At 45.6% G+C, this 26,567-nt stretch overlaps 1 protein-coding gene across 6 annotated transcripts in view; it reads right to left on the reverse strand.

Annotated features, from left to right (window-relative positions):
- BAALC (BAALC binder of MAP3K1 and KLF4) overlaps positions 1-23,008 on the reverse strand; it is a 75,240-nt gene extending 52,232 nt beyond the window's left edge. For 4 of the 6 annotated variants that reach the window (XR_008996221.1, XM_036876463.2, XM_036876457.2 and 1 more), the window contains exon 1: positions 22,690-23,008. Coding sequence is in view for 4 of the 6 variants with exons in the window: in XM_036876463.2 (XP_036732358.1) it covers positions 22,690-22,849 (160 nt within the window). In the remaining 2 variants the exon portion in view is untranslated. Of the gene's footprint in view, positions 1-6,117; positions 6,300-11,369; positions 11,781-22,689 lie in introns of those variants that run through there. The other 2 variants (XR_008996222.1, XM_057497848.1) reach the window with 2 other exon arrangements.
- Positions 23,009-26,567: the final 3,559 nt, after the last annotated feature.

Genomic DNA, 26,567 nt, shown 5'->3' on the forward strand with positions numbered 1-26,567 from the left:
AACAGAATCGTGGGAAATAGAGGTTTATTCCACCTGGGGAGAACATAGGGCAGTTTTGCAATGGCGGGTGTGTGGGGGAGATGCAGACTTGTACAGTGAGCAAGTATGAAGGTAAAATGTCCATCACTGGAAACTATGAGACTAAAGAAAGTCAGTGCAGAAGGGAAAGGGCAGGCCTAGGAATCAGTGAGGACTCAAGAGAGTGGAACTGGTAGGGACAGAGGTTCAGGCCGGATGGTCAAGGGCCTAGAATGCCTTGCAGAAAACTTCTTCATTTGTCTGGTAGGAAACAGGGCTCAATGGAAGGTTTTTGGGCTGGAAAGTGACAGGACCACATCCACCTCCAGACTCTCTGGCAGCGGTGTGAGGAATGACTGAAGAAAAATGTCAGAAATGAGAGGCTTCAAGTGCCAGCAGGGGCCTCGTCCGAGCCCTGCTTCCCACTGCCACTGGTGTGAAGGCCAGACTCCTGCCCGTCACCAAGCCTTCGATTCCATCCCCTGCACAGATCCTCTCCTACCGCTCACCCCTCTCATGCCCTCCAGTCCCTTTGGCCTCCTTCTGTGCCTCAGTCACATCAAACTCATTCCAGCCTCAGGTCCTTTGCACTTGCTGGTGGCTCTTCCTGAAGCACTCTGGCCCCTAACATCCAAAAGGTTACACTGCTTGTCACGCACAGTTTACTTCAATACCACTTCTCAGAGGCCTGCCACTCAATCTGTTAGCTCCTCCCACCCCCATCACCAGTTACTCTCCCTTTCATTATCTTGGCTTTTTTTTTTTATTAAGGTATCACTGATACACACTCTTATGAAGGCTTCACAAGAAAAACAATGTGGTTATTACATTCACCCTTATTATCAAGTCCCCCCCAAACCCCATCGCAGTCACTGCCCATCAGTGTGGTAAGATGCCACAGAGTCCCTATTTGTCTTCTCTGAGCTACACTGTCTTCCCCATGACCCCACATGCATCATGTGCACCAAATCTCCCTCCCTCCCCACCCGTCCTCCCCCTATCTTGGCTTTTAAATAAAATTTTTCTTGAAATAGAGTTAATATATTAGTTTTAGGTGTGTAACATAGTGATTTGACATTTATATACATTACGAAATGCTCACTATAAGTGTAGTTACCATCTGTCACCATCTACAGTTATTACAATAGTACTGACCATATTTCCTATGCTGTACTTTTCATCCCCGTGACCATTTTATTTTATAATTGGAAGTTTGTACTTCTTTATCCCCTTCACCTATTTTGCTCTTCTCCCCACCCCCATGCCTTATGGAAACCACCATATTTACAATAGCCTAGATATGGAGGTAACTGAAGTGTCCACTGATAGATGAATAAAGAAGAGGTGGTACATATTAGCCATATTCAATTAATATTAGAATTAAATTAAGTAGAATATTAGCCATAAAAAGAAAGAAATCTTGCCATTTGTGACAACGTGGATGGACCCAGAGGATATTTTGCTCAGTAAAATAACTCAGAGAAAGAAAAATACTATATGATTTCACTTCTATATGGAATCTAAAAAACAAATGAACAAACAAAAAAGCAACAAATAAAAAAATCGAGAATCATTACCTTGGTTTTGCTCATGGTGCTTACCAATACCTAAAATCACCTTGCTTATTTATTTCTCTGCCCATCACCACTACCCCCAGCCTGAATGTAAGCCCCAAGAGCAGTCTTACCTGTCTTGTTCACTGTTACAATATCTAAAACAGTGCCCACCCCACAATGGGTGCTGAGGAATATTTGTGGAGAGGAAGGAAGGGAAGGAGAAAAGGGCATTCACTGTGTGAGAAATACATAAAATGCAACTAAGCTGTAGTTTGGGGAGAGACAAGCAGGAGCACCAAGAAGGGAAGGGGACACCTGCCTTGCCATCAGGTTACCCCGCACCCAGGAAGCTCAGTCAACAGGAGGTGAATCAAAACCGAGCATCATTAAGAGCCTAGACTAGGGCAGTAATCTTGGGACTGGAAGGAAGGACTCTATTCATCACAAGAGATGTCAGAGACAGTCTGCGGGATTTGGTTTCATATTAGATGTGCAGAGGAGACAGAAAGATGAGAGTAAAACAAAAATAACTCCAGTCTTTCACCTGGAGAGCCAGAGGGTGCCTGTAGTGAGCTGAGAGGGAGCACACGGGAGGGGCAGGTGTGTGGAAGAAGAGGTACCTTGGCTTGGGGCAAGCTGAATTTGAGGCATCTGGCTGATAGTCGTCTGATGTCTTGTGAGCAGTTGGAAATGTGGAACTGGAATCAGAAGAGAGAATCATGGAACATCACAAGGGGATGACTGAAGTCAGAGGTGTGGATGAGCTCACCAGGAGCAAGGGCACTGAATGAGGTGGGGGAGTGGGGGCAGGGCGTGCACAGCCAGGCCCCTGTGGGTTGGGGTATGGGAACTGGGAAGGAGGATGAGGAAGAGAAGACAAAGACAGAGGTAGAAGAGACACTCACCAGCAGTGGTGGCAGTGAAACTAAGGGAGAAGTTGATTTCCATAGTAGGGAGGAGGGAGTGAACAAAGATACATAGGTGCTGAGAGATGCAGAGAGGCCAAGGGTAATGAGTGCTGACTCTGCACTGACAAGATCACTCTGTGAGAAGAGCTTCAGTAGATTACTAGGCACAGAAACCTGTCATGCAATCTACTGTTTGTGCGAGAATCCTTTTGAACCCATCTGTGTGGTCCCTGATACCTATAGGAAAGGGGACCTGATGCAAATACACTGATGCTCATAAGTCTTGCTGGCCATATAATAAAGTCCTTTATTTCTGACCCACAAGTCTCATGTCTCACCAGCTTCCGAGAAAATGTCACAGGCTAACTTGTCAGGTAAAAGCTCAGACCCTTCACAGTTCTTAAAACTGCCATGCTTTTCTAGAACCTTGCCATTCCTTCATCAAGGGGTAAGGGCTAATTCCCTCCCTTTGAATCTAGGCAAGTTTGTGACTCGTAACCAACAGAATGCAGAAGTGAAACTGTATGACTTTCAAGGCTAGATCATAGAGGGGCTACAGCTTCTGCTTTTTTAGCTGGGATGTGTGCTAAAGCTCAGAGTGGTTCCCTAAACACTGACTGCCACCAATGCTGTGAGGAAGCCCACACTGGCCTGTGAAGAAAGACCACATGGGAGAGCCCTGGAACCAGACTAAGAGAGAGATGCCCAACTAAGAGAGAGATGCCCAGCCGGCTCCCAGCTGTTCCATCTGGCAGCAAAGATCCAACAATTTTATTCACCAAATAGCTTAAGGGACTTTCTGCTTTTCAAAATATCTGTCATCCTCAAGATTTGCAACTACTGAAAATGGTCAAAAGAACAGGCTTAGATATGTGTAAAGGGGGGAACAGATAGTTTGCCCCAAATCTTATGAAAAGAGAGCAATCTCATTCATAGAGATGCACATTAAAAGTAAATAAGCCACAATTTCTTACTTATTACAGTGACAAAACCCCCTAAGGTGACAATGTACTCAGTTGTAAAACGTATGGAAAAGCAGGCATTCTCATACACTGCTGGAGAGAAGGCAAAATATACAAGTCCTGGGGAGGGGAATTTGGCAATACCCAGCATTCAGCCTTTGGCCTAGCCATCTCACTACTGGAATCTAGCTAAAGATACACTAGCAAAATGAAACACACACACACACACACACACACACACATACACACACAAAAGACTACTTGTACAGCTGAAGTTTAGAAACAAACCCAGTGGCTATCAGTAGGAGACTGATTTAATGAACTAGGACATTTTCACACAATTGTAGCTATAAAAAAGAATGAGGAATTTATTTATACTCCTTTGAACTGATCTCTGAAATACATTAAGTGAAAAGGCCAAGACACAAAATCGTATAGTGTGTTACCTTTTATCTTTAAAAGGGAGAGCGTATGACTATATATACGGGCAAACCTTGGAGATATTGAGGGTTCAGACCCAGGCCTCTCTGATAAAGTGAATATCACAATAAGAAGAGTGAAATGAATTGTTTGGGTTCCCAGTTTCCACTATAAGCCATATAAGCCATGTTTCCACTACTGTATTAAGTGTGCAATAGTGTCATGTCTAAAAAAACAATGTACATACCTTAATTTAAAAATCCTTTATTGCTGAAAAATGCTAACTACCACCTGAGCTTTCAGTGAGTCAAAAGCACAGATATAACAGTGAGAAAGTTTGAAATATTGCAAGAATTACCAAAACGTGACACAGAAACAGGAAGTGAGCAAATGCTGTGGAAAATAGCAGCAATAGGCTTGTTCGATGCAAGTTTGCCAAAACATTCAATTTGTAAAAATGCAGTTATCTGTGATGCACAAGAGAGCAAAGTGTAATAAAGTGAGGTGTGCCTCTGTAACTGTGTATACACTTATTTTGTTTAATGAAAAGATAAGCCAAAAACCTAATAAATGGTTATCTACAAAAGGACAAAGGGAATAGACTACAGGGGGCAGAGATGAAAGCTAGACTTAATGTAGCTTGTTTTGTAGATTTGTCATTGGAACCATGTACATTTTTTATCGCAACATAAAACAATATTAAACTGAAATTAAAAAACAGCAATTTTGTCACAAAAGCAAAATCAAATGAACGTACTAAGTTGATGGCTACATGGCACAGCAAGAAATTATTTCAAGTGACTTTAAAAACAGCAACCTAACTATACACCTCTTTGGGATATACCCTAAGGATTGAAAAACCCCATGAAAATTTTAAAATATCTTCAGTAATCATATTGTTAGATGTATTATAAGACAAGACAAATAAGTACCTCTAATGTTGTTAGGAACCAAAATTTTCAGCATCTAAAAAAAAAAGAACAAATATAAAATAAAAAAATTTAAGGAAAAGCTCTACAATTGGAAGTTTTGAATTGATAATATCAAGACAAATATATTGTCCCTTTGAAAAAGAAAACAACTCCATGGAAAAGACATGAACTTAAACAACTACTGATCCAGTAGCAATGAGCATGCCAGGTGCCCAGGCTGTAGTTTGTAAATACCAAATTTCAATTCAAGGAACTGGGGCTCCTTAGAGAAATGTCTAATTCCAAGTCTAACACAGGAAAATACAAGCTAAGCCTAGAAAAACAAATCATACCAGAAAGCAAGGACTATCAGAGACTACTGGAACTGCGTAAAAAGGAGTCAGGGATCAAGAGATTCCCACTAGCATGAAACCTTCAGAAGATTGTGCATCAATGATACTTTAAAAAAAAAAAATGAAGAAGTTTGGAGGAAACTAGGGAACACACTGGCAGCTGGTAACTAAAGGGAAAGAAGTAGGCATTTACTCCACCTTTTCAGGGAAACCAAATGGGCAATAAGGAAAAGTTATCCTTTAAGAAAGAGTGCCAGCTAATAAATGTTGAAAAAAGGTTGAGTATCACCATTTTGCAATTCCTACTGAATCATCATCAGTGACTGACAGCTGATCACCAATGACTGTGAGCTAATGAGGAATTTCACAGCGGGTGATGGGGCTGTCTCTGCCGATCTTACCATCACAAAAGTGAGAGATATCAGATCTTGTGTGGTTCCTGATGTGTTGCAATGGGAAAAGTATATCATCACATATGAAGTATTCTTGTGCTAGAAACTGAACCTGAACCCCAAAAGCTTGTAGCTCTACGTACTAGTTTAGAGGGAATACAAGGACATATTAAACACCATAAGGACACAATCAGCAAAATCCAAAAAAATGGGAAACTCTATGCAGATCAGAAAAAACAGGTTTCCTCAACAAATAAAAATTGAAAGGGCAAGGAAGGAAGTGAGAAACACATAAATTAAAAGAAATAAGAAAAATATCAATGAAATAAATGTGTGGACATTGTTTCTATCCCAATTCAAACAAGCCAATTATAGAAAAAATATTTATCAGACCATTTGTGAAATTTGGACATTGAATTCTGGTTAGAGAATTATTGGAATTTTCATTAATTTTTGGTGTGATAATGGTATTATGGTTATACATTAGGAAGGTTATATATTGTGAAGCATATAGCATTGCTGATATTATACCACTTCAACTTCCAAAAATGACAATTTGAAACGATTCAGTCATATCTTTTTAAAAAGAGTCCTTACCTTTTAGAGATCCATGCTAAAGACTTTATGGATGAAGGGACATGACTCCTGGAATTTGCTTCAAACTGGTCCAATTGGTGAAGGGAAAGTAGAGGTAGAAGTGAAACAAGACTTGCCATGTGTTGACAGTTGCTGAAGCTGGGTGATGGGCACATGGAGGTTTGCTGTACTAGTCTTCCAATCTGTGTAAAATACGTGTGTATGTGGTTTTATTAAAGTATTAAACTTTTATATATGTTTGAAATGTTATGTTTAAAAAGTGCCTGGCACTACAACTAAGGTGTTCCAGACCTGTTTTGAGCAATTGCAACTAGTTGGTATCTGCTGGGAAGAGACATGCTCAGTTGCCCATATCTCAGGGAGAGAGAGAGAGAGAGAGAGAGAGAGAGTGTGTGTGTGTGTGTGTGTGTGTGGTGTGCGCGTATGCATGGTTAAATCACCTCATATAAGCTTTTATTATATTTCTCACTGATTTTTGCTTATGGCTACAGAATTTGGGGGCTCCAAGAATAGTGTGAATTTTGAATTCATGTGCAAAAGGAAAAATACTAAGGCTAACGGGCATGGGGACACTCTCCTGGGTCCTTTTGCTAACATTTTGGCACCTTCTATTCAAATAATGTTTTCCCTAAGCTCACTGGGTATTTTCTGAAGCCTTATGTAATAGCTAGAAGTCCCTGCCTCTACAAAGGAACACCTGATTCTGAAAAGTAAACACCATAACAGCAACCCATTTATCAGCTGCCCAGACTCACAACCGTCGTGCAGTGACTTTTTAAACATTTCCAACTCCAGCGTTTCAGCCTGTGGGGGTAACTTAAAGAAAGGTGAGCCAAGCTCAGAGAGACCTAAGGGAGATGATTATTCCTCACACCTCCTAGCAGCAGAGCTCTCCACCCTTAGAAGAACACAGACTGAATGAGGGCCAGTTGGGAAATGCAACTCTGGCAGCTACCCTTGCAGCTGTGAATCGGTGGTGACAGGTGCTGAAGGGACACCAGAGTCCCAACATTCCTGGAGTAAGAGCTCCTCAGATAACCAGGAACTGCCTTACTCTGGCTGGTGTCATAATACTATTTTCTTCCCAAATCTCACTCAAGAGCTTGATTTGCATAATAAAATATCTAATACCTTAATGACTTAATGTTATAAGATCCCTTAATAACCTTTAAAATTTGCCTTCAAGGTGAGAAGTGCACTTAATCCCATTTATTGTTCATTCTACCAACACTGCTCTAGGGCTTAGTCAGTGTGAGCTATTCAGAGGCGCATTTGAGGTTTGGGAGTAATTCCTGTTCTTTTCTGTCTTCTAACCCATCTTTGGGTGAAAGACAGTGTCTCCTAAACCTGGCTGAGCCTCACAGTCACCTCAAAGGCCCTGGCACCTAGCCACACTCATTTAATGTATCGTCCATGCCTGCTCTGGTGCTAAAAACAGCAAAATTGAGTGTTGCAACAAAGATCTTGTGGCCCACAAAGCCTAGAATTTACCAGCCTAAAGTTTACCGCCTAGAACTTTACGGAAAACGTTTATCAACTTCTCTGACCTAGGACCTCACTTCTCTGAGAGGTGCATGGACCAGCAGTGTCAGCACCGCTTGGATGACTGGTAGAAATGCAGAATCTCAGGCCCACCCCAGACCTGTGGAACTCCACTCTGCACTGACCTAGAGAACTTGCTAAACATGGGAGATTTCTGGCCCCACCCCACCTACCACATCAGAAGCCCTAGGGAAGGGGCCTCTATTTTAGGTTTCCCAAGCGAATCAGCTGTGCAGCCACTAGGGAAGCTGACAGATAATGACCATAAGGCAAGGCATGTGGTCCCTGTGTGTAGAGGTCATTGTGGTGCCCAGAGGAATCTCCCTACATGACGACCACCAGCTGCTCCTCCAGCTGCCAGGAGAGGTAACCACTGAAGGCCCACAGCTGAGTGCCTCTCTAGGACTTGCCCTCCATGGAAGGAGGTGACCCACCCAAGGTCACTTCTCCTTGCTGGGGGCAGCCTGCATCTGATACCTGGTTGACATACAGTAAAAATGCCTCTCATTATAATATCTGAAGGGCCACCCTAGCTCCAGAGCTCCCTGAGAGTCGGCTGAGGCTTTGTACAGCGGCATTTCCACTTCTCCCTCCACCCAGTCTGCCCTTCACAGTGGTGCTCCCCAAAGCTCTCCCCAGTAAAATTCCATCTCCAAGTCTATTTCCTGACAGCCCTGCAGAGTATGCAGTCTGACAGCAGAAATAAGTCATGGCCATAAATAAGAAAATTCAAAACAGAATAGAGGGGTGTGCCAGAAGGGAACAGGTGACTGAGGCAGACTCACAGAGCTGTAGGCCTTTTAGGGGGCTTGGGGGGACAAGAGGGCAGGGCACTCTGGGCAAAGGGCAGCACCTGAGGCAGGCTGAGTCGAAAGGACTTGCAGACAACTAGCTCAAGATGAGGGTGCAGAGAAATCCTTAAATGCCAGCCAAGACCTTTGCATTCAGGAGGCAAAGAAATCTGAAGGGCTCTGAGCAGGTGAATAACACACTAATGGTCCCAGCTGTGCTTCGGGAATATTCACCTGGTCATGGTGTGAAAGGCATTGGAGTGGCTGTTTTGAACGTCTAGAAGGGAGGCAATGAGGACTGGGCTAGTGATCAGCTAAGGGGCTGGCCCAGAGGGAAGACCGCAGGGCTCAGAACAAGACAGACCTGGTTCCAAACCCTGCTCAGCCACTTGCAACCTGCACGCACTTGGGCAAGTCACCTCACCTGGCTGACTTCTCTCACCTGTCAGATGGGGGGGAGTGGACTTAGGTAGTAAATATGCAATGCCTGGGCACGCCATCAATGGAAGCCACACTCAGGAGGCAGTGGCTGGACTCACTGGTGTTTGCACACACGTCATGTATTACCCCAGCAAGCAAATCTGACTCTGGCTGCTATGAAGAGTGTCCTCGAAAAGTGATTCTTGGATGTAATAATTTCATGAGGCCTCAGTTTCGTGCTTAAACCTGAATCATTCCTCTTATGAAGGGTATGCAAGCTACAGCCACTGCCGTGCCCTGTTGTTATGACAACCAGCTTCCCAAACAGCCCTGCTATTCTCTACGAATCCTTTCAGATTCCTCACACCCTGAAGTCCACAATCCCTAGAGACAATAGGGTGATTTTTTTTGAACTTCCACAGGAAATACTGTCAACTCTTTATATTAGCCAACTGGCTGGCTGCTGCTTCCCCAACAGAGCACTCCCACCAGCCTCAGCATCAGTGTGAACCTCCACAAATGTTCCCACAAATTGGAAATCAGTGCCACAGAGTATCTGCTGGCACATCCATTTCTGGCTGGCATTAACTTTGCAGGAAAATGAAGCAGGAAACAAAGGAATGCCCACCGCGCATCTCACATACACCACACAGAGTTTAATGTCAAAAGACCATTCTGAAAGATTTAAATTCAGGGTATTTAAATACCAAAAAGCCCAGGTCCTTGATAGCATCCTTGAACAGTGTAGCTACCTACCTCCAGTTATTTTCTTCAGTGCAAAAAAATAAGCCCGGTGGAGAAGGACAAATATCATATGATTTCACTTATTTGTAGAATAACAAAGCAAAACAGAATGAACAAAACAGCAGGAGACTCAGACACTAAGAAGGGACTGGGGGTTACCATGAGGGAGGGGCTGGAGTGGGTGGGTGGGGAGGTGAGGGGGATAAAGAGGCACAAAAATTCTCAATCATAATGTTAGTCATGGAGATAGTGCAGCATGGAGAATATAGTCAGTGACTCTGTAACATCTTCCTGTGTTGACAGCAACCACACCAGTGGTGGTAACATTTAATAATATGGGTAACTGTTAAACCACTGTGTTGTATACTTGAATATAAGCTTGTATATCAGTGATACTTCAATTAAATAAAAAAGGTGAGTAGAGTTCCCTTCATTCAAAAAATACTCATTGAGTGCCTGCTCTGTCCCAGCAAGGTGCTAGTACTTGGGCTACCTTAGCGAATGAGATTGTCAGGTCCTTGACCTCATGGAGTGAAGGAGTAAAGAAACAAACAATAAATAAATGAGACAAAGCAGACTGCAATATCAGGAAGGAAATAATCAGACAGTAATTGAGGAAGGTTATCCCTGAGGAGAGGCCATCTGAATTAAGAGCTGAATAGTGAGGTGGAGTCTGCTGGGGAAAGGTGGGTGAGGGGCACATTCCAGCAAGGGCAGAAGGAAAGAGCTGGGGTGTTCAAAGAGCAGAGAGGAAGTCGGCCTGGCTGCAACAGTCCACGCAACAGAGAACGGACATGATAAACCAAGCTGGACGAGCAGCAGGCACCAGTTTATGCAGGCCACGAAAAGCGGTTGGGATCTGATTCTACATATATAGAATGGTAAGCTGCCAGGCAGTATCAAACAAGAGAGTGACAGGACCTGGGAAGTGTTTTGAAAATATCGTTCCCTTGTGACGTGAAGAACGACATGGAGCCCCCAAGCTGATACGGGGCATACCAACTAGAACACTGTGCAGCCAACCTACATAACCCCACAGGCATTTGAGGCCCAGAGAGCTGGTCCCTACACACACACACCAACACTCACTCACTCACACACACACACACACACACACTCACTCACACTCACACTCCACAGGCCCAGTTTCTACATCCATAAAGCAATCTGCAGTCCCAGAAAACAGCTGGGCAGAATATAAAACAGCTTGTTCTGCCTGAGCCAATTGTGGGGGTTGGAAGGAAAACTGAAAGGGGGAGAATAACGTTGGAGTCACAATATGCATCTGTTGTGGATGTAATGTACCTGAATTCAACTACATTTGCTTTGTACTGAAAGGAAAAAAGGGAGAAAAATCCCTTCACTTACCCGTGGTCTTTCCCTGCTCTACCTCCCTTCAAACTAGACTTTGGCAGCCACTATCTCCAAATATTTTTCTAAACACAAAGAAAAATAAAAATGTTTTCTCTTGGCCTTTGAGCTTCTAAGCAATTCGAGGGATTTTTCCCATACTTTAAATGAAAGGGTATCTTGCCGCGACCCTCCTTACCCAGAATGACTCAGGAGACACGGGCCCACGCAAACGATTTTATTAGAGAGAGAGAGCAGCGGGACAGAGAGACAGAGAAAGAGAGAGGGGAGCAGAGAGAGAGAGAGAGAGCGACAGAGAGAGAGACAGAGACAGAGAGACAGAGAGATAGAGAGAGAGAGAGAGAGAGAGAGAGCGCGAGCGGCAGGACAGAGACAGAGACAAAGAGAGCAGCGAGACAGACAGGGGGGGGGGCAGCAGCGTGGTGCCTTTTATTGTGGCGGATCCGCTCGGCCTGTTGCTTTGGGGGAGGGTCGGGATGTTTAGAGGTAAGGCGGGGGGAAGCCCAGGCAAGTCCCAGGTGTAATTCTCACCGGCTTATGTGGTTGGGACCATGGGGCAAAAGGAGGATAAATTACTATATTCTTACATTCCTCCCTTTTCTGTTTTATAAGTGGTAGAGGATTTGGGAAGGGGTGAAGGTTAGTCTTCAGTAACTGCTTCCTGCTGATTAGGGGCGATGAAGTTCATTTTTGTATTGATGGGGGGCGGTCCTCAGATGAGCCCTTGGTCTGCAGTGGCGATGGCGTGTTCCAGGTTCAATAAGGATCACCGTCTTTGGAGAGGGGTTGGTAATCCTGTAATATAAGCTGGTTAAGGTTTGGTTAGAAATTTTTTGCATTTGGGCTGATTGCTATGTTTACATAGGGTGGCTGAATTATAGCATTGATGGGGACCTATGTGTAGGCAGAAAAGCAACCTGCAGGGCAAAGGGAATCTTTGATGGTGCAATTTTTTGGACAGTCTGAAAGAGAAGGTCCGGTGTTGGGAAGGTAGGTCTGGTGAGAGAATAGGTGTTGAGACCAGGGTTAACAATCTTGAGGCATGACGCATGGCCTTGTAAGGGATGTCTTAGGACTCCGTGCTGGCAGAAACTTCTTCAGTGATGAGTGGAAGTGGAGATGAGCAGTGTGAAATGCGGAGAGTAAGATAAGAGGTCCTGTCAAGGTAGAGTAGGAACCTGTGGGAGATTTGATGGGAGGAGAATAAGCTGAGACAAACGGCTTACGGTGGGAGCTGTGTATCTAATGGGGAAGACCCTGGAGTTTAACTGCAGTTGGTGTGGAAAGGGTTACTTTGTATGGTCCTTGCCATTTGGGAGTTAGGGATGGTGCCTTTGTTTGGAATGGGCATGGTTTGGAGAAGTTTTTTCCTGTCTATGATAATGGCCTTGTAGCGTGGGGAGAGCTGAACTCCCAGGTATGTGACCTAAGTGACACAGCTGAACTTTGGGGGGTGAAACTCGATAGCTGTGTTCTGAGAGAAAGTTTAAAAGGAGAATAGTATCCTGTTGAGAGGTTTGTAGGGAGGGACTGCACGGGAGGAGATCATCTACATATTGAAGGACGGTGGAGCTTGAGAGAGTAAGGGATTTGGGGTCTTGTGTTAGAGCCTGTCCAAAAAGGTGGGGACTATCTTTAAAGGCTTGGGGAAGGACTTGTTAAGTGTTCTCTGAATATTAAAAATTAACTTAACATAAGGAATTTCCTGCCTTGATTTCTCTCTGGGACACCGGCGCCTTGGTCTGGGAACATATCAAAAGGCTGCCTGCTCAGCTTCCAAGGTGGGCTGAGGCATTGTCTATTTGCTAAAGAATCCTGCCTTTTACTATGCCATCTACAGCTGGGTCTGCAGTTAGTTGCTCAGTTTGCAAAATTACCTCGTCAGATCTGGAGGAGGAAAGACAGCACATAGGCTTGGGCCTTTTAGTATGCTAAAGTAAACTTATACATGGTTACAAATGATTAGCATAATAAAACATGTGCTACTCTTCTTTATCTGGGGAACATTAACTGATCTCGCTGAAGAATGATTCTAGAGCTTAATGTTCAACATAGTTTTAGTAGGGGGGTGGTTTCCTAGCATGTAGTTATACATCGCTCTTACTGCAAATATCCTGCCTTGCTTTCTCCAGAGGCTCTCACCTTACTCTAAGCCTATGGTCCCTTGTCTCATTCTTCCCTCTACAGATAGAGACTCTAGCTGCTGCTAGGGAAAGGGGGCAACGACCGCTCTGGCTGCTTCATGGTGAGAGGGGGCGCAGTAAAGGGTGCAGCTAGATCTCCATCACTGGTCAGTTGAGAGGGCCTTGGAAGGTTGGCGCTTCTAGTCCAGGTTTCATTTCTATTACTATTTGCAGTTTTGTGGCTTTTAGGCAAGACAGAACAAATTGTTATTAGGTTAAATAGCAACATCTGGAGTTGGATTTTTCATTCTGGAAGGACAAACTTGATGAGATTAAGAATGCATAGTTGAATATGAGAACTAGAAACATGAAGAGTCTAATTGAGAATCATAGCCAGGTATCATGGGGAAACTAGAATTCTGGATCGAGTTTACATCTCAATGACTAGTATTAGGATTTAGTATAGATACGACTGCATTATTGAAACACTACTTTTCTCTTAAATCACCCTCATTTTTATTAGAAGTAACCAGGTTAAGAAAATAAGTAACACTTGGCTTGATTATTTGCATAAGTGCAGCAAGAAGAGCAATTGATTACATAGGCTCTTTTAAATGTGCTTTGCTGTAACTTTTTGTAAGGAATTTCAGATTGAACTTTTAAGGGCTTCTTGAGGCCAGAAAGCTAAGCCAGTCTTGCCATCAGGTTGTGCCTGCAGTACCTGTAGATTTGGGTAAATTCCTCTCTTCTTGAGATTCCCAAGACATTCCAGAGGTTCCTGCACTTGCCAGGAAGTGACCTTCCTTACTCACCTGGTCAGGCTGCTGGGAACTCTGTAAGCAAGGTACCAGGCCAGTTCTTCTAAGGGGCTTTGTTGGCTTTATAAAGTCAATCTTAGTTCCTTAAAGCTGTCTGTTCATATCTGAGTTTACACACATGTCTCTCAGGTATGACATTCCAGTAAAAGTCTTGGTAATATAACCAGTGTTCTTAATTAGTCCTCTTACAAGGAAAGCAGATTCTTATTGAACTTATGCAAATAAACATACTACCATGAAATATAAAAATAGTCACTGAGAGTTTTTAAATTCTGGAGGGATCAGGTAGAGAGAAAGATAAAGTTTCAATTCTGCTTATAAAGATAGTCATTTACTAAACTGTTGTCAGCTTAAGAGAAAAAGTTTAAAACACTTTATCAACAACATTTGAAACTAAAAGCCACCAAATCATCTTCTTCAGTTTACTTAATCCTATGTAACTAATACCTGTTCTGCTGAAATCTAGTTTTTTACTAGTTTAGGAGTAATAAAACAGTGAGTATAGATGACAAAAAAACTTACAAATGACAACGGTTAAAGATTGATGAGAGCTTACTGTAAGACAGTTGTTATAGGGAAATTTGGATCTTTCTGTAACACAAAACATTCAGTAACAAAGTTTAGCATCATTCCCTGTGACAGTGCCTTCTAGGTAATTAAGCAGGTAAATAAGCCAAATTAGCCAAATATTTTCTCCAATGAGAAAAAATTCCTCTGACATGTTCCAGGGGCCCTCTGGAAAATATCAGAGTGAACTAGAGGTAAAAGCACCTTTTTGAATTTGATTTTGCGAAGCTGTTAAAAGTTTTAAGGCACTTGCTTAAATAGTTACTAACATTAGACAAAGCTACACTTCACTTTAAGCATTTTTCTTTGAAAGATTTAACAGATACCATCAACTTAAATGACTTTAGGAAAACTTAGGCAGCTGATAACCATAAGGACATGTCTATTCAGTTCAACTTAAATTAGCATTAATGCTTAATATCTTCTATTAGAATTTTCTGGAAGTTTTAGAATGCCCAATTTTTACAAGCGCTTGTCTTTAAATCAATTTTTATTAATACCATCCAGAGGTAGAAAAACATTTTTCATTTACACACTTAGATACAAACATACAGATTGAGACGTAATGATATAGTGAGAGGACAGAGCTCCTGGCATGAGCCAGGAGGGGACAAGAGAGCCCATGGTGGTGGTGTATTGTCTAGGAGTTTTATAGGCAGCTGAGGATATTTGGGAACGTGAAAAAAGCTTAGAGGTGAGGACTTTAAGTATGTGGTATGTGTTTAGGATTGCAGGGGAGACAGAGAGAGAGCTTGGTTCGGAGGTAGGAGAAAGCCTGGATATATGGGATCTCTTTCCATTTGCCTGTACGCTCACAGAAGTTGTATAAGTCGCAGAGAATTTTAGGATCTAAAGAGCCATTTGGGGGCCATTTAGACTGATTGTCCAAGGGATATTGTGGCCAGATCTCATTAAAGTAGTGAACAGGTTTGAGGTCTGGAGTGAGGTGGAGGGGCTTTAGATTATTGAGTAAGCACCCTAGCAGTGAATCTGCGGAAACAGAGGGGCCAGATCCCATGGTGAGAATGAGACCGTTCAGAAGTCGCTGAGGCATCCCTGAGCGATTGAGAAGGTCGCGGAGAAGACCAGACACAGTTAGGGGGTTGTCACCACCTTTAACTATGGAGTCGAGGCGAAAACGCCGGGGAGGCTCGGTACCTGGTACCAGGAGTTTTCGAGTTGAGTAGAAACGTAGATAAAGGGAGACTGGGCCTCAGTGGATGAGGATTCTCACCAAGGGGAGGCAGAGAAGGATCGACTATGGGGATCAACCGTGACTCTGAAAGTCGTGGTTGGGGGTGCCCCTGTCCCAGAGGAGCCCTTGGGGGTGCTGGACACTCAACGGTCACTTCCCAGGTTTCAAAGGGACGTTTAAGTCGACCATGAAGGGGAGACTCACCAAATCGAAGGCCGGTGTTGGGTGAGAAGACAAGCGACCGGGGAAATGGATGGTGAGCCCGTGGAGGAGGATCGGGCAGTGAGGGTTCCCAAAGCAGCTCAGGTCCCAGGAGGAAGAGCAAAGTCAATGGGAGAACCTCATCCGAAGTCACCGCACCAATGAAAGGTTATCTCACCATGACCCTCCTTACCCAGAACGACTCAGGAGCCACGGGCCCACACAAGAGACTTTATTATCTGAAGGAGAAAGTGGCTGCCCCAGATGGGGGTGGGGAGAGGGAGAGAGAGAGAGAGAGAGAGAGAGAGAAAGCGGTGGGACAGAGAGACAGGGACAAAGAGAGCAGCGAGACAGACAGAGACAGAGAGAGGGTGGGGGGCAGCAGCATGGTGCCTTTTATTGTGGCGGATCCACTCGGCCTGTTGCCTTGGGGGAGGGTCAGGATGCTTAGAGATAAGGCGGAGGAAGCCCAGGCAAGCCCCAGGCATAATTCTCACCAGCTTATGTGCTTGGGACCATGGGGCAAAAGGAGGATAAATTATATATTCTTACATTAAATATAATCCCCACCCAGGATGAAACATGCCCTATATACACCTAGATACGGGACCTAAAGGACGAAACCTAAATGCCAACAGAGGCATTCCTTCCCTGTGCAGCTCCATACTTTCTAAAATTTTTAAAGAAACAGCCATTGCATTTGAAACCAGAATAAAATATTATTCATCCCAAACAGTTTATTTAACAAGCTCATGAGGTGAGTAGATACAGGTGGTTTTCTGAGACCTCCTGCAGCCCTGCTCTGGGCACTGGGTCAGGGAGGGGCAGCTATAGTGCCCCAGGGCTGCTGATGTCCCCTTAGGAACTGCAGTCCTGAGCCTTGCAGATGCAGGCAGAAGGTTCCCTCTCCAAGTGACTCATTCTCAAAAGAACTAAGGCAGATGGGGTGGAGGAAGGTATGAAATCCATGCTTGGGAGTTAAAGTAAAATGCAATCGAGGACACTGCCCTGGATTTAGAAACAACGGACCTGAGTGCTGTTGGGGCCTCTTTCTCTTCCTAGCTGGGTGACCTTGCTCAATCTCTTCATCTTGCTGAACCCCAGTTTCCACATCTGGTAAATGGTGACAGCAACGGTTTAGGAGACTATTTTAGAGAGTTATATAAACTAATGTCCCCCCCAAAAAAATGTTTTCATATGTAGTAGAGCTCGATAAATGCTACCTGAATTTAAATGACAATAGACCCAATCTCAGAAGGTTTATTACCACGTGATTTTTGTAGAGATTTTTGCAAAACAACACTTATAACAGTCTTAGGTTTGGCAAAGGAGGTACAGAGATGGGGATGTTTTCTTACTATGCCACCAAGCAGGTAGACAACCAGAAAAGGATGAGCAGATGATCTTTTGAGCAAAGAAAACATGGCCTGAGCCAGGAGCTCTGTCCTCTCGCTTTCTCTCTAAATAAAAGCCTCTGCCTTGCTCTCCTAAAAAAAAAAAAGCATCTCCCGGGACTACAGGAAGAAAGAAATAGACACAGAGACATGTCAGAAGATTCACTCGATAGCCGGGGCCAGCATTAGGCACAGAGACACAATGGTGAGAAAAAGACCCCTTACCTCACTGAGTTTGTCACCTGGAAGGGTGAGACATTAGTCAATAATTATTCAAAAATATAACCACAAAGGGTACCTGGTGTGTTGAAGGAGCTGAGGGCAGGGAGGAGGCTTACCCCTCAGGAAGCCCCAGGATAACCTTCCCCCTTCCCTCACCGCCCTGGCTGTGCCAACCTGCAGAAACAGCCCTGCTGCCTCCGCTGGACAACTGCAGGTGTCTGTACACACATGGGCCCCTCCCCTGATAGACCCAACTAGTCGGTCCCCTGCACGCTTCTCTCATGCTGTCCCCATATGGACCACACTGGCCTGAGGTGTGTCCACCCTTATGTCTCTCTCACCCATATAACTAACTTCTTGAGAATAAGGGCCATCTCTTACTCGTCTTGGTACCAAATGTGTATCAAATGAACAAAAGAGCAAATAAATGTCTTTTATCTTTAGTCTGTCAACAGACCTAGAACATTGTCTTAATGGCACTATCAGAATGAATTGGGGTCAGCAAATTTAAACATCAAACCAAAAACAACAAGACCATTGTAAAAGGAATAAATACAAAAATCCCAGATTTGGGTTACAGAAATCAATAGTACCAATGCAGGATTCATGGGGCAAAAACTCATTCACTCAAACACATACTGAGTGCCACTTATGTTCCTTCCAGTCAGCATCCCAGGTGCTGGGCATATAGCAGTGAAAACACAATGTCCCTGATGTCATAGAACTTGAATTTCACTAGAAAGATCTAAATGTTTTAACTAATCACAAGCTTAATGTGAGTTATCAAAGTAATATGACAGTAAGAGCAGCAAGAAAACTAACCAATCTCAACCTGACTTCACCGCACCAGGAGAGGCTCAGTGCCTGTGTTGCCCTGTGCTGCTCAGCTGACATCAGCAGCTTGGAGCTCACCACGGGTCTCCTGTATCAAGAGGGACTCTGACAAACCATGTTTGGAGGAAGAAGGTCAGACCTCAGACCCTGGCCTGAGGGGTGATGGTGAGGGGAGATGCACCTGCTGGCTTTAGATACTGAAAGAGTTGCCTGTGCAAGCCTGGATTCCAAGGGCCCAGAGATCACCAGGTAGAACTATGAGGCAGCAGGAAGAGTTTCTTGCAAGGGGAATTGCTCCACAAGGTATCAGGAGGCCTCCTTCCCTAGGAAAGACCCGTCCCATCCCCAGGGATGCTGAAGAAAACTGTGCAGAGACTGGACTAGAATATCTAGAGATCAGGCTAGACTTTGAGTCCCATCAATTGTAACATCGAGAAGTTTAGTTATTCCCCATGAAGCAGGGAGGCAGGATCCAGGAGTGTGGGCTTTGGATTGGGACAGAGCTGGACTCCAGTCCTGGACTGGGAAGAGGCACTTGCACATTCTGAGCCTCGTCCCCTCACTTGTTAAAGGAAGATGGTGAGACGGATTAAGTGAGATGATTTATATAAAGTGCTGCTGAAGACAGCACCTGGCGCTGGTAAGTCATCAAAAAAGATTAACTTAAGGTAATATTAAGTGCTCTTCATTTTACTTGGCACATTTCAATTTATTTAGGTAAATCATTTTGCTGTGAAGCTTTGATTCCACAGTCTTACATCTTGCGTTTACTAAGTCAATTTAAAGCACTGAAGTAGAAGGCATTTATTATGGCAATTTAAAACTAGGAAGTAGAAGCACTTTAGAGAAATTTGAAATGTTTTATTACCTAGAAAAATTGGGGAAAAAAACTAACAGTGCAAAGGGGACTACTTCGGGATGTAATTAAATTGAGGTGAAGCTGTAAGTTATTAGTGTACGGAATGGCTGAGCTGGCTGGGGCATGGCAGCCTCAGAGACCCCCTGTCTCCTTGGGAGATCCCCGTCAAACAACAGGAGTAAAAATCAATCCAGCAAACTGATTTTATGCAGACTAAATCATGCCAGACCAATTTAATTTCCTCCTGTGATTGAGAGACAGGTTTCAGTGACACAGGGAAGCAACGGGTATCGATACTGTGGCTTCCGCTAAGTCTTTAATTACAGCCTACAACAGTACCTGAATCTAAAAACTTAATTGAATTCTGCTGGCTAGTGAAGAGAATCTCCAAAAACAGAACCTAAGGCTCAGGATCACTTCCTGGGTGAGGAGGAGGCAAGAAACTCTTCCCTCTGCGGGGCTGGCAGAAGAGCATATCCACCACCCCAGCCCACCCGCAACCCTCCTACAATAAAATGCAAAATTCATCCAACAAATATTTTTGAACACCTGTCATATTACATGTCCTCCATCTGGATTGAACTACAGGAAGTTGAAATGAGATTTATGAGCAGATGCTTAAATGGGGCTTTTCAGTAGACATGGGTGTGGAGCTGGTGACAGGTTGTGTGGCTGCTCCAGAAGAAATGGAATCTTTGAGCTGGGCAGGGTGCTTCAATGTAAAACTGGGGGGACTTTTTAAAGAAGCTATGAGATCAGAAAGGCAAGTGGGAAAACTTCAATAGCGAGGCCTCCAAGGAAAAGAAAAGGAAGAGGGAATCTAGGAAGAGCTGATAAAAATGAAGGGTCAGTTTAGATAGAGGGCCTATTCATTCAGAAAACCTTCATAAAATCCCACCCAGCAGTCACACACACTTTCCACAGTGTGCTAGCAAGGAAGAGATGAAGATGATTTAGTCCACCCCCTGCCCGTATAGCTCCTGAGGATGGCATGGCCAGAAGAAAAGTGGCTTCAATTTGACACTAAAGGAGAATGACCAGGGGCCTACAAAGAAATAACTAGTGAAGACTGAGAAAATTGCGGGTAAATATGAGCTGGGAAGTGGTTGAGCAAATGTCCTGATCAGGGCAATTTACTGAGTCCCACCTGCCCTGTGTAGGTGACCTCCAGAGACCCTCTCCAGGTCTAGATGCTACTAATGAAGCCATTGTTGTGATTTTACAATCTAGACTTTCCTGAATCCAGCCTTTCCTTTTGTCCTCCATCAGGAAAGAATTGATGAAAAGAGGAAAAGATGGCATTCTGACTTCCTACCCCAACTCAGTCACTGTGGGCCATTCGCTGCCCCCAAAGCAAGAGACTGAATTCACAGGGGGAACTCTGGCAGGGGTGAGGCAGGGAAGGCGTGGAGGGAGAAAAGGATAAAGAGTCCTGGCTCATCTCCCTGGGCAGCGGAAACACAGGGGACTTGCAACTTCTTTGGATGACCCCTTCTGACTAAAGATATTAGGGTTCCAGTCTGAAAAACCCACAGAAATCAAGCCACTTTTTAAAGGCTCTAAGGAATACCAATCACTTCATGGGAAGCCGTGATTCCATCTTGATCTGCAGCCTCTACACTGAGGCTGATGGAAATTTCTAGGGATTTGAAATGATCCTTCCCATCTAAAAGTCTTGCCAATTTTAGGATGCCCCTGAGACTGGAGCTGAGCCTCTTCTATGAACAAGCCAGTCTTCAGGACCACCTGCCTGGCAGGGCTGTCCCATGTTTGGCAAGGAACAGCAAATGAGCATGCTTGAATCCCAGGCCCCACCTGTTGCAGGAACCAGATCTCAGGATGCATAACGGAATATGACTCAGAATGACAGAGTGATAAATGAATAAACATTGGGAATGGATACATATGTACCAATTTAGCCATCCCATAACTCTCACACCATGCATAAGTACATACACACACACACACACAAATATACTCCCAGTCATCAAGGCTACCATTCCCTGAAGCTGTCCTTTGTTCCTTTTCACACTATATTTTTTTAACCCTATTTTCTTGGAGTGCAGCTCTGGCCTTCGACTCTCTGCTGAGAAATACCACACCTCCTTGGGAAATGCTGGTAGATCTAACATTTTCCAGGTCCTATTTGAAGGCTTATGTCTTATCCTCATTCTGACACTGAATTGGGCCAACATATTATTTGGAAACTTGCTGAAAGCATCAGCAACACAGAATAACCATTTGATTGCTTCTGTGAGTCTGAAAAATTGCAGACAAATACAGTGTTATGCCTTGCACAGTTTTCCCTGACAGTTCTCTCTTTGGAAAAGGGGAATCACAAATTCCATGAGAAAAAAGAGACAACTTTGGTCCTAAAAGATGGAAACACTGAAAGTGACAGCTCTTATTTAGGGGGCATGGATTCAGGATTACTGATCTTTTAAGAGTGGTTCACATTCTTTTCCTTCCCCTTATAATACACATTATAATTCAAATTTGCCTCATTTTCTATTTTTTATTTCATCATTCAAAAATGACAACATAAAGGGGTCAGGAAACAGTTAAAACATATTCATCCAAATATTGATCTGGCTTTGACAATATCCATACAGTAAGCAGTGAAGTTTTTTTCCTTTTACACCAACACCTTTATGATTAAAGGCCAGTCTGTGGCAACAGTTAATCTATTTCCATCTCTACGATTATTAGTATCTGCTTTAAAAAATAAAATCCTGATTTGTGAGCAGACCAGAAAGTTATTTGCATATGCTTCTATCAGATTTCTGCCAGAGGGGAAACCATAAGAGTATTTAATTGATAGTCATAGCCCACTTTCATGCCCTGCCTCATATAAGCATAGAGACCCCCTGGGGTAGGGAGGGAAGTCCTGACTATGAAACCACAGATGGAAAAGTAAGCTGAAGTGCAGAACTAGTGATGGGGTGAGGGCGTTCATTTTGCCCTAGGATTCTGGTTTTCAAAGCCCGCGAGGAAACTCCTTCCCATCAGGGAGAAAGGGAGAATGGCGAGGAAGACTTCACCGGGGTCAGGCGCAGCGTCTCTAAATCAAGGGGGAGAGGGGCCAGATGGCCAGTGGATGGACAGGCGGGCACCCAGGCGGCTGGAGCAGGAAACGGACAAGGGCCGGACGCGAACCCACGCGGACCAGGGGCGGGGCGGGCGGAGGGAGAGGTGTGCGCGCCAGGTGCGCGGTACCCCCACCCCATCAGTCCCGCCCTGAGCCCGCCTTGGAGCAGGCAGACGAGTGCCGGGCTCCCCGCGCTCCGGGGGACAGCCCAGCCTTCCGCAGGGGTCGCTCGTGGCGCCCGCTCCCGGGGCCTGGGTCCGTCAGTCTGCGGGTCTCCCGCCCTCCCTCCCAGTCCCACCGAATTCTCGGGGCACGAGCTGCCCTGGCGCCCGCTCCCGCCCCGCTTCTCTCCTGCGCCCCCAGCCTCCCAGCGCCTGGACTCTGCAGGAGCCGGCGCACTCACCCGCGTGCAGGCCGCCCGCCTCGGCGCCGCTGTCCGCGGCGGCGGCGCTGGGCGGCGAGTCCGAGTCTGTGTACGTGAGCCAGGTGGACTCGGTCTCGCGGGTCCAGCTCTCGTAGTAGCGGGGCTCGATGGCATCGGCCCGGCTCCCGCCGCAGCCCATCCTCCCGCGCAGCGGGCGCGCCCGGCGGCCGCTGCGCAGGCGGCTCAGCCCCGGCGGCGCAGCCCAGCTCCGCAAAGCGCGGGCGGCATCGCGTCCCCGCGCCCTCCCGCGTCCCGGCGAGCGGCTGAGCCCCCGCCGCGCCCTCTGCCCGCGTGCCCCTCCTCTCCCGCTCCGAGGCCCTCCCCTGCCCCACCTCCTCCTCCCATCGCCCTGAGCCCTCCCACTCCTCCCACCCCGCCCCGGGTCCCTGCGCTCCCCCGCACCCTCCCTCGGTGGGCCCGAGGCGGCCGGGGGGCAGCTGGAGCGGCGGCCTGGGAATGGGAGGCGGCCGGGGGTCCTCGAGGGCCTCGGCCCAGCTGACCGGGGTTCCCGCTCCCAGGTTCTTGTGCCTCCAGCCCTCCACCCCATCCTTCCATTTATCCATCTGCCCTCCCTTCCGACCACACCCTTCCTTCTTTGTTGCATTCATCCGTCCCCGGTAGAACTGTGGGGCTTGGGAAGAGACCCCAAGCTTTCTGGTCACTTGTTTCAAAAGCAATGGAGCCGCGGACAGCCCGGAAAACTGGGGACGAAGAATTGCTACTAAGAATTAAGGGGCAGTCAGAGCCCCTGCTTAGTCTTAGCTGTTTTGGGGAGTAGGGCTATGATTTCTGAGTGAATTGCCCTAGACTCTGTCACTAACACCTTCCCAGTTCTGCGACTTCAAACTTTGCTCTCAAGAGCAAGAGGCCAGGAACCATGGGGCATGCTGCAGGTTCGCGTCCGGCCCTTGTCCGGCCCCCTGCTTCTCTGGATGGCTCTGGAAGGCATGGCGGGCTTCCCTCCTAGCCCACTGGGCAGCTGTGACATTCCTGGAATTCATTGAGAGCTGTCTTTCATACCTTGGTGCATACTCCCCTCTGGGTACTATGTGAGCACCCTAGAGCTCAGACCTGGGTGGGCCGGCGAAATTACCTGTCCCAAAGAAGCCAGATCACATGGGAAGAGAAGGCAACTACCTTCAAAGAAAGGGCTGAAAAAGGGGAAGAGTTGGAAAAATAAATTGATGGCCTGCTCTGCCAGAAGAGAACATGGTGTTGAGTAAATATAGTTTTCATTCATTCAGTATATAGTTACTAAATACCTATTATGAGAAAGTGCTGCTAATAGAATACCTATATATTGTGTATATTACCCATTGTATATAGACTGTAGTATGTACCATTTAATACATCTTATAAAATATACAGATATAGGTATAGTATTCCTTATATCCTATAGAATGCATGGAAGGTAGACTAGAGTACATTGTCTATATATAGAGTACATTTAGGACATGGCATCCAGTTGACACACCAAGTCTAGGGCATTTACCTGTCACATAGTAGGCCCTCAATAAATGCTCACTGAATGAATAAAGAATCTTTTGGTAGTAATTCAATTTAATTATTGCAATTCAGGCCAAAGATCCAGTTTAGGGCAGAGCTGTTCGGTTTCCCTCTGGCAGGCACTAATTAGAATCCGCAAGGCTGAAGTGAGCAAAGGCTCACAGAGCCAAGACCATGGGCTGCTCCTTCTCGTGTGAGCCCCAAGCCAGCACTCCCACCCCAGGGCCGGGGCTGGCCTCCCCTGCAGGCTTAGCTTCTCCTTTTAGGAGGGCCCCAGCAGGACTCTTCAACCTCCCTTGCTTCAGCTGTGTGGGGTGGAGGTGGTGCAGTTATCAGGATATGCTACTCCCCAGCCCACTGGAACTCCGATGCCCTGTGCTCTCTTTTCTTTCCTCAGGCGCCGCTGTATTTGGTTTTAGAAGAATCAGCTCTCAGGGACAGAATTCTCAACATTTCTAAAGGAGCTTCTGCTTCCCTCAGTTCCATGGTGATGTATGTCTTTCACAGCCAACTACTTTGTAATGGCGCCACCTGAAGAGCAGTCCAAACGGAAAGAGAGCCTGAGCTGGGAAGGTGCCAGGCAGTTCTAAAAAATGAAGAAAGGCCCGTGGAGCTGGAGCATGGTGAGCAACGGAAATGAGTGAGCAGGAGAAGAGGTTGAAGAATAGGTGGGGCCAGCCGCGAGGAAAGAACCCTAGAAAGGGGTTTAGACTTGATCCTAAAGGCAGGGGAAACACGGGAGGGCTCTAAGCCACGCACTGCCAGCAGCTGACCTGCCTTTGTGAAGTGTCACTCTGGCGGCAGGTGGAGAATGGGTGGGCAGAGAGGCCCGTGTGGGTTCTGAGAGTGGATCAGGAGGCTCCTGGAGACAGGGATGAGGTCAGAAGGGCGGCTAGGATTGCCACAAATCCTATTGAGGAGATGAATATTAGAGGCAAACATAGTGGGGTGGAGAGGTCTGGAAATGGTGGGTAGACAAAGAAAACTGTTTGGCTTGAATTTGAGATGCCTGTGAGACTTGTGTTGTCACAAAAGTAAAGCACTTAGCTTACTTGCCAAAATGGAGCAAAAATAGCTTTTATAAATGTCAGATTTCATTATCACATGGCTCCAAGCCTGTCATTCAAGAGATAGGTCTCAGCTAGAACAATCACTTTAGGATATCAATATATGCGAGACACCTGAAGAAATGTCTCTTTTCCCAAACATCTTGGCCTTTCCTGCTTTTGTTTTCTAGTGCTCAACCTTCCCAGCACCTGCCTCCCCTGCTTCAGTGCAATCTCTTATTCCCAGGCTTGTTTCCTTTCTTATGAAAAGCAACATCTTTTTGTCCCAGGATCTGACTCCAAGTTTGATATTCTAACCACTGCTTAATACTTTCTTAAGGTATGTCAAAGACTTGAAGGATGAAGGTGTTGTCCGTACCCAGCTTTGGAAGAGCCTCCATTAACAGTCAATAGAAAGTAGTAAATAATAATTTTTTTCAAATTCAAAATAAGATCTGTAATAAATGTACCAATTGGGAATGGGGCCAGTTGACGTTTTGCCAGTTCCAGGAGACAGTTACTGGAAGCTGGGGAAACCAGCACCAAGTTTCCGATTGACTCCAGAGATGTTTCAGCAGCCCACGTGGCCTGGCGCTTCAGAGAGGTAGCCTTCCAACCCAGGCTTGCCGAGGCTCTGGGAGGCAGAGTGAAAACAAGACTGAGCTGGAATGGTGAGTGCGAAAAGAGAGAGTATCAAGAGAACGTGGGGTCATCAGAGCCAGGTTAGGGAGCATGAGCATGTTGACTTTTAGCTTCCCAGGTGACATCTAAAGGAAGCTGGCAAGTCAGCAGTTAGATAAATAAATATAAAGCTGGAGCCCAGGCTGGGGCCACAGAAGTCAAATGAGATTCTAGGGAGAGAGCATGAGAAGCCTGGGAATGAGCCCAAAGGATGATCAGCATTCAGAGGGTGAGTAGAGGGAAAGAGCCAGAAAAGGCAACTGAGGCAAAAGAGCAGAGTAGCAAACCAAAGACCCCGAGAGAACAGAGTTCCAACTGTGCGTGCACACAGGGCAGACTGCGTAGCATGGGAACAGAAAAGAGGATCGTGCCATTTAGAGTCAGAAAGTCAAATTTTAGTGGAATATTGGGAGTGAAAGCCAAACTGAAGTGGGTTCAAGAGTGAAGGAGAGGTGAGGAATTAGACAGCATTTATTGGCTGGAAAGAAAATCTAAATCAATGATTTTTAACTGAAAAAGTTTGAACATGTTTAGGGCTAAGGGAGGAGGCAAGGATATGGAAATACATAGGCAGGGCAGGAAGGGCCACAGAACTGTGAGGGGCTCAGGCTCCAGGGGCAGTGG

The sequence above is a fragment of the Manis pentadactyla genome, chromosome 3 (assembly GCF_030020395.1).
Source record: "Manis pentadactyla isolate mManPen7 chromosome 3, mManPen7.hap1, whole genome shotgun sequence".
Classification (NCBI taxonomy): Eukaryota; Metazoa; Chordata; class Mammalia; order Pholidota; family Manidae; genus Manis; species Manis pentadactyla.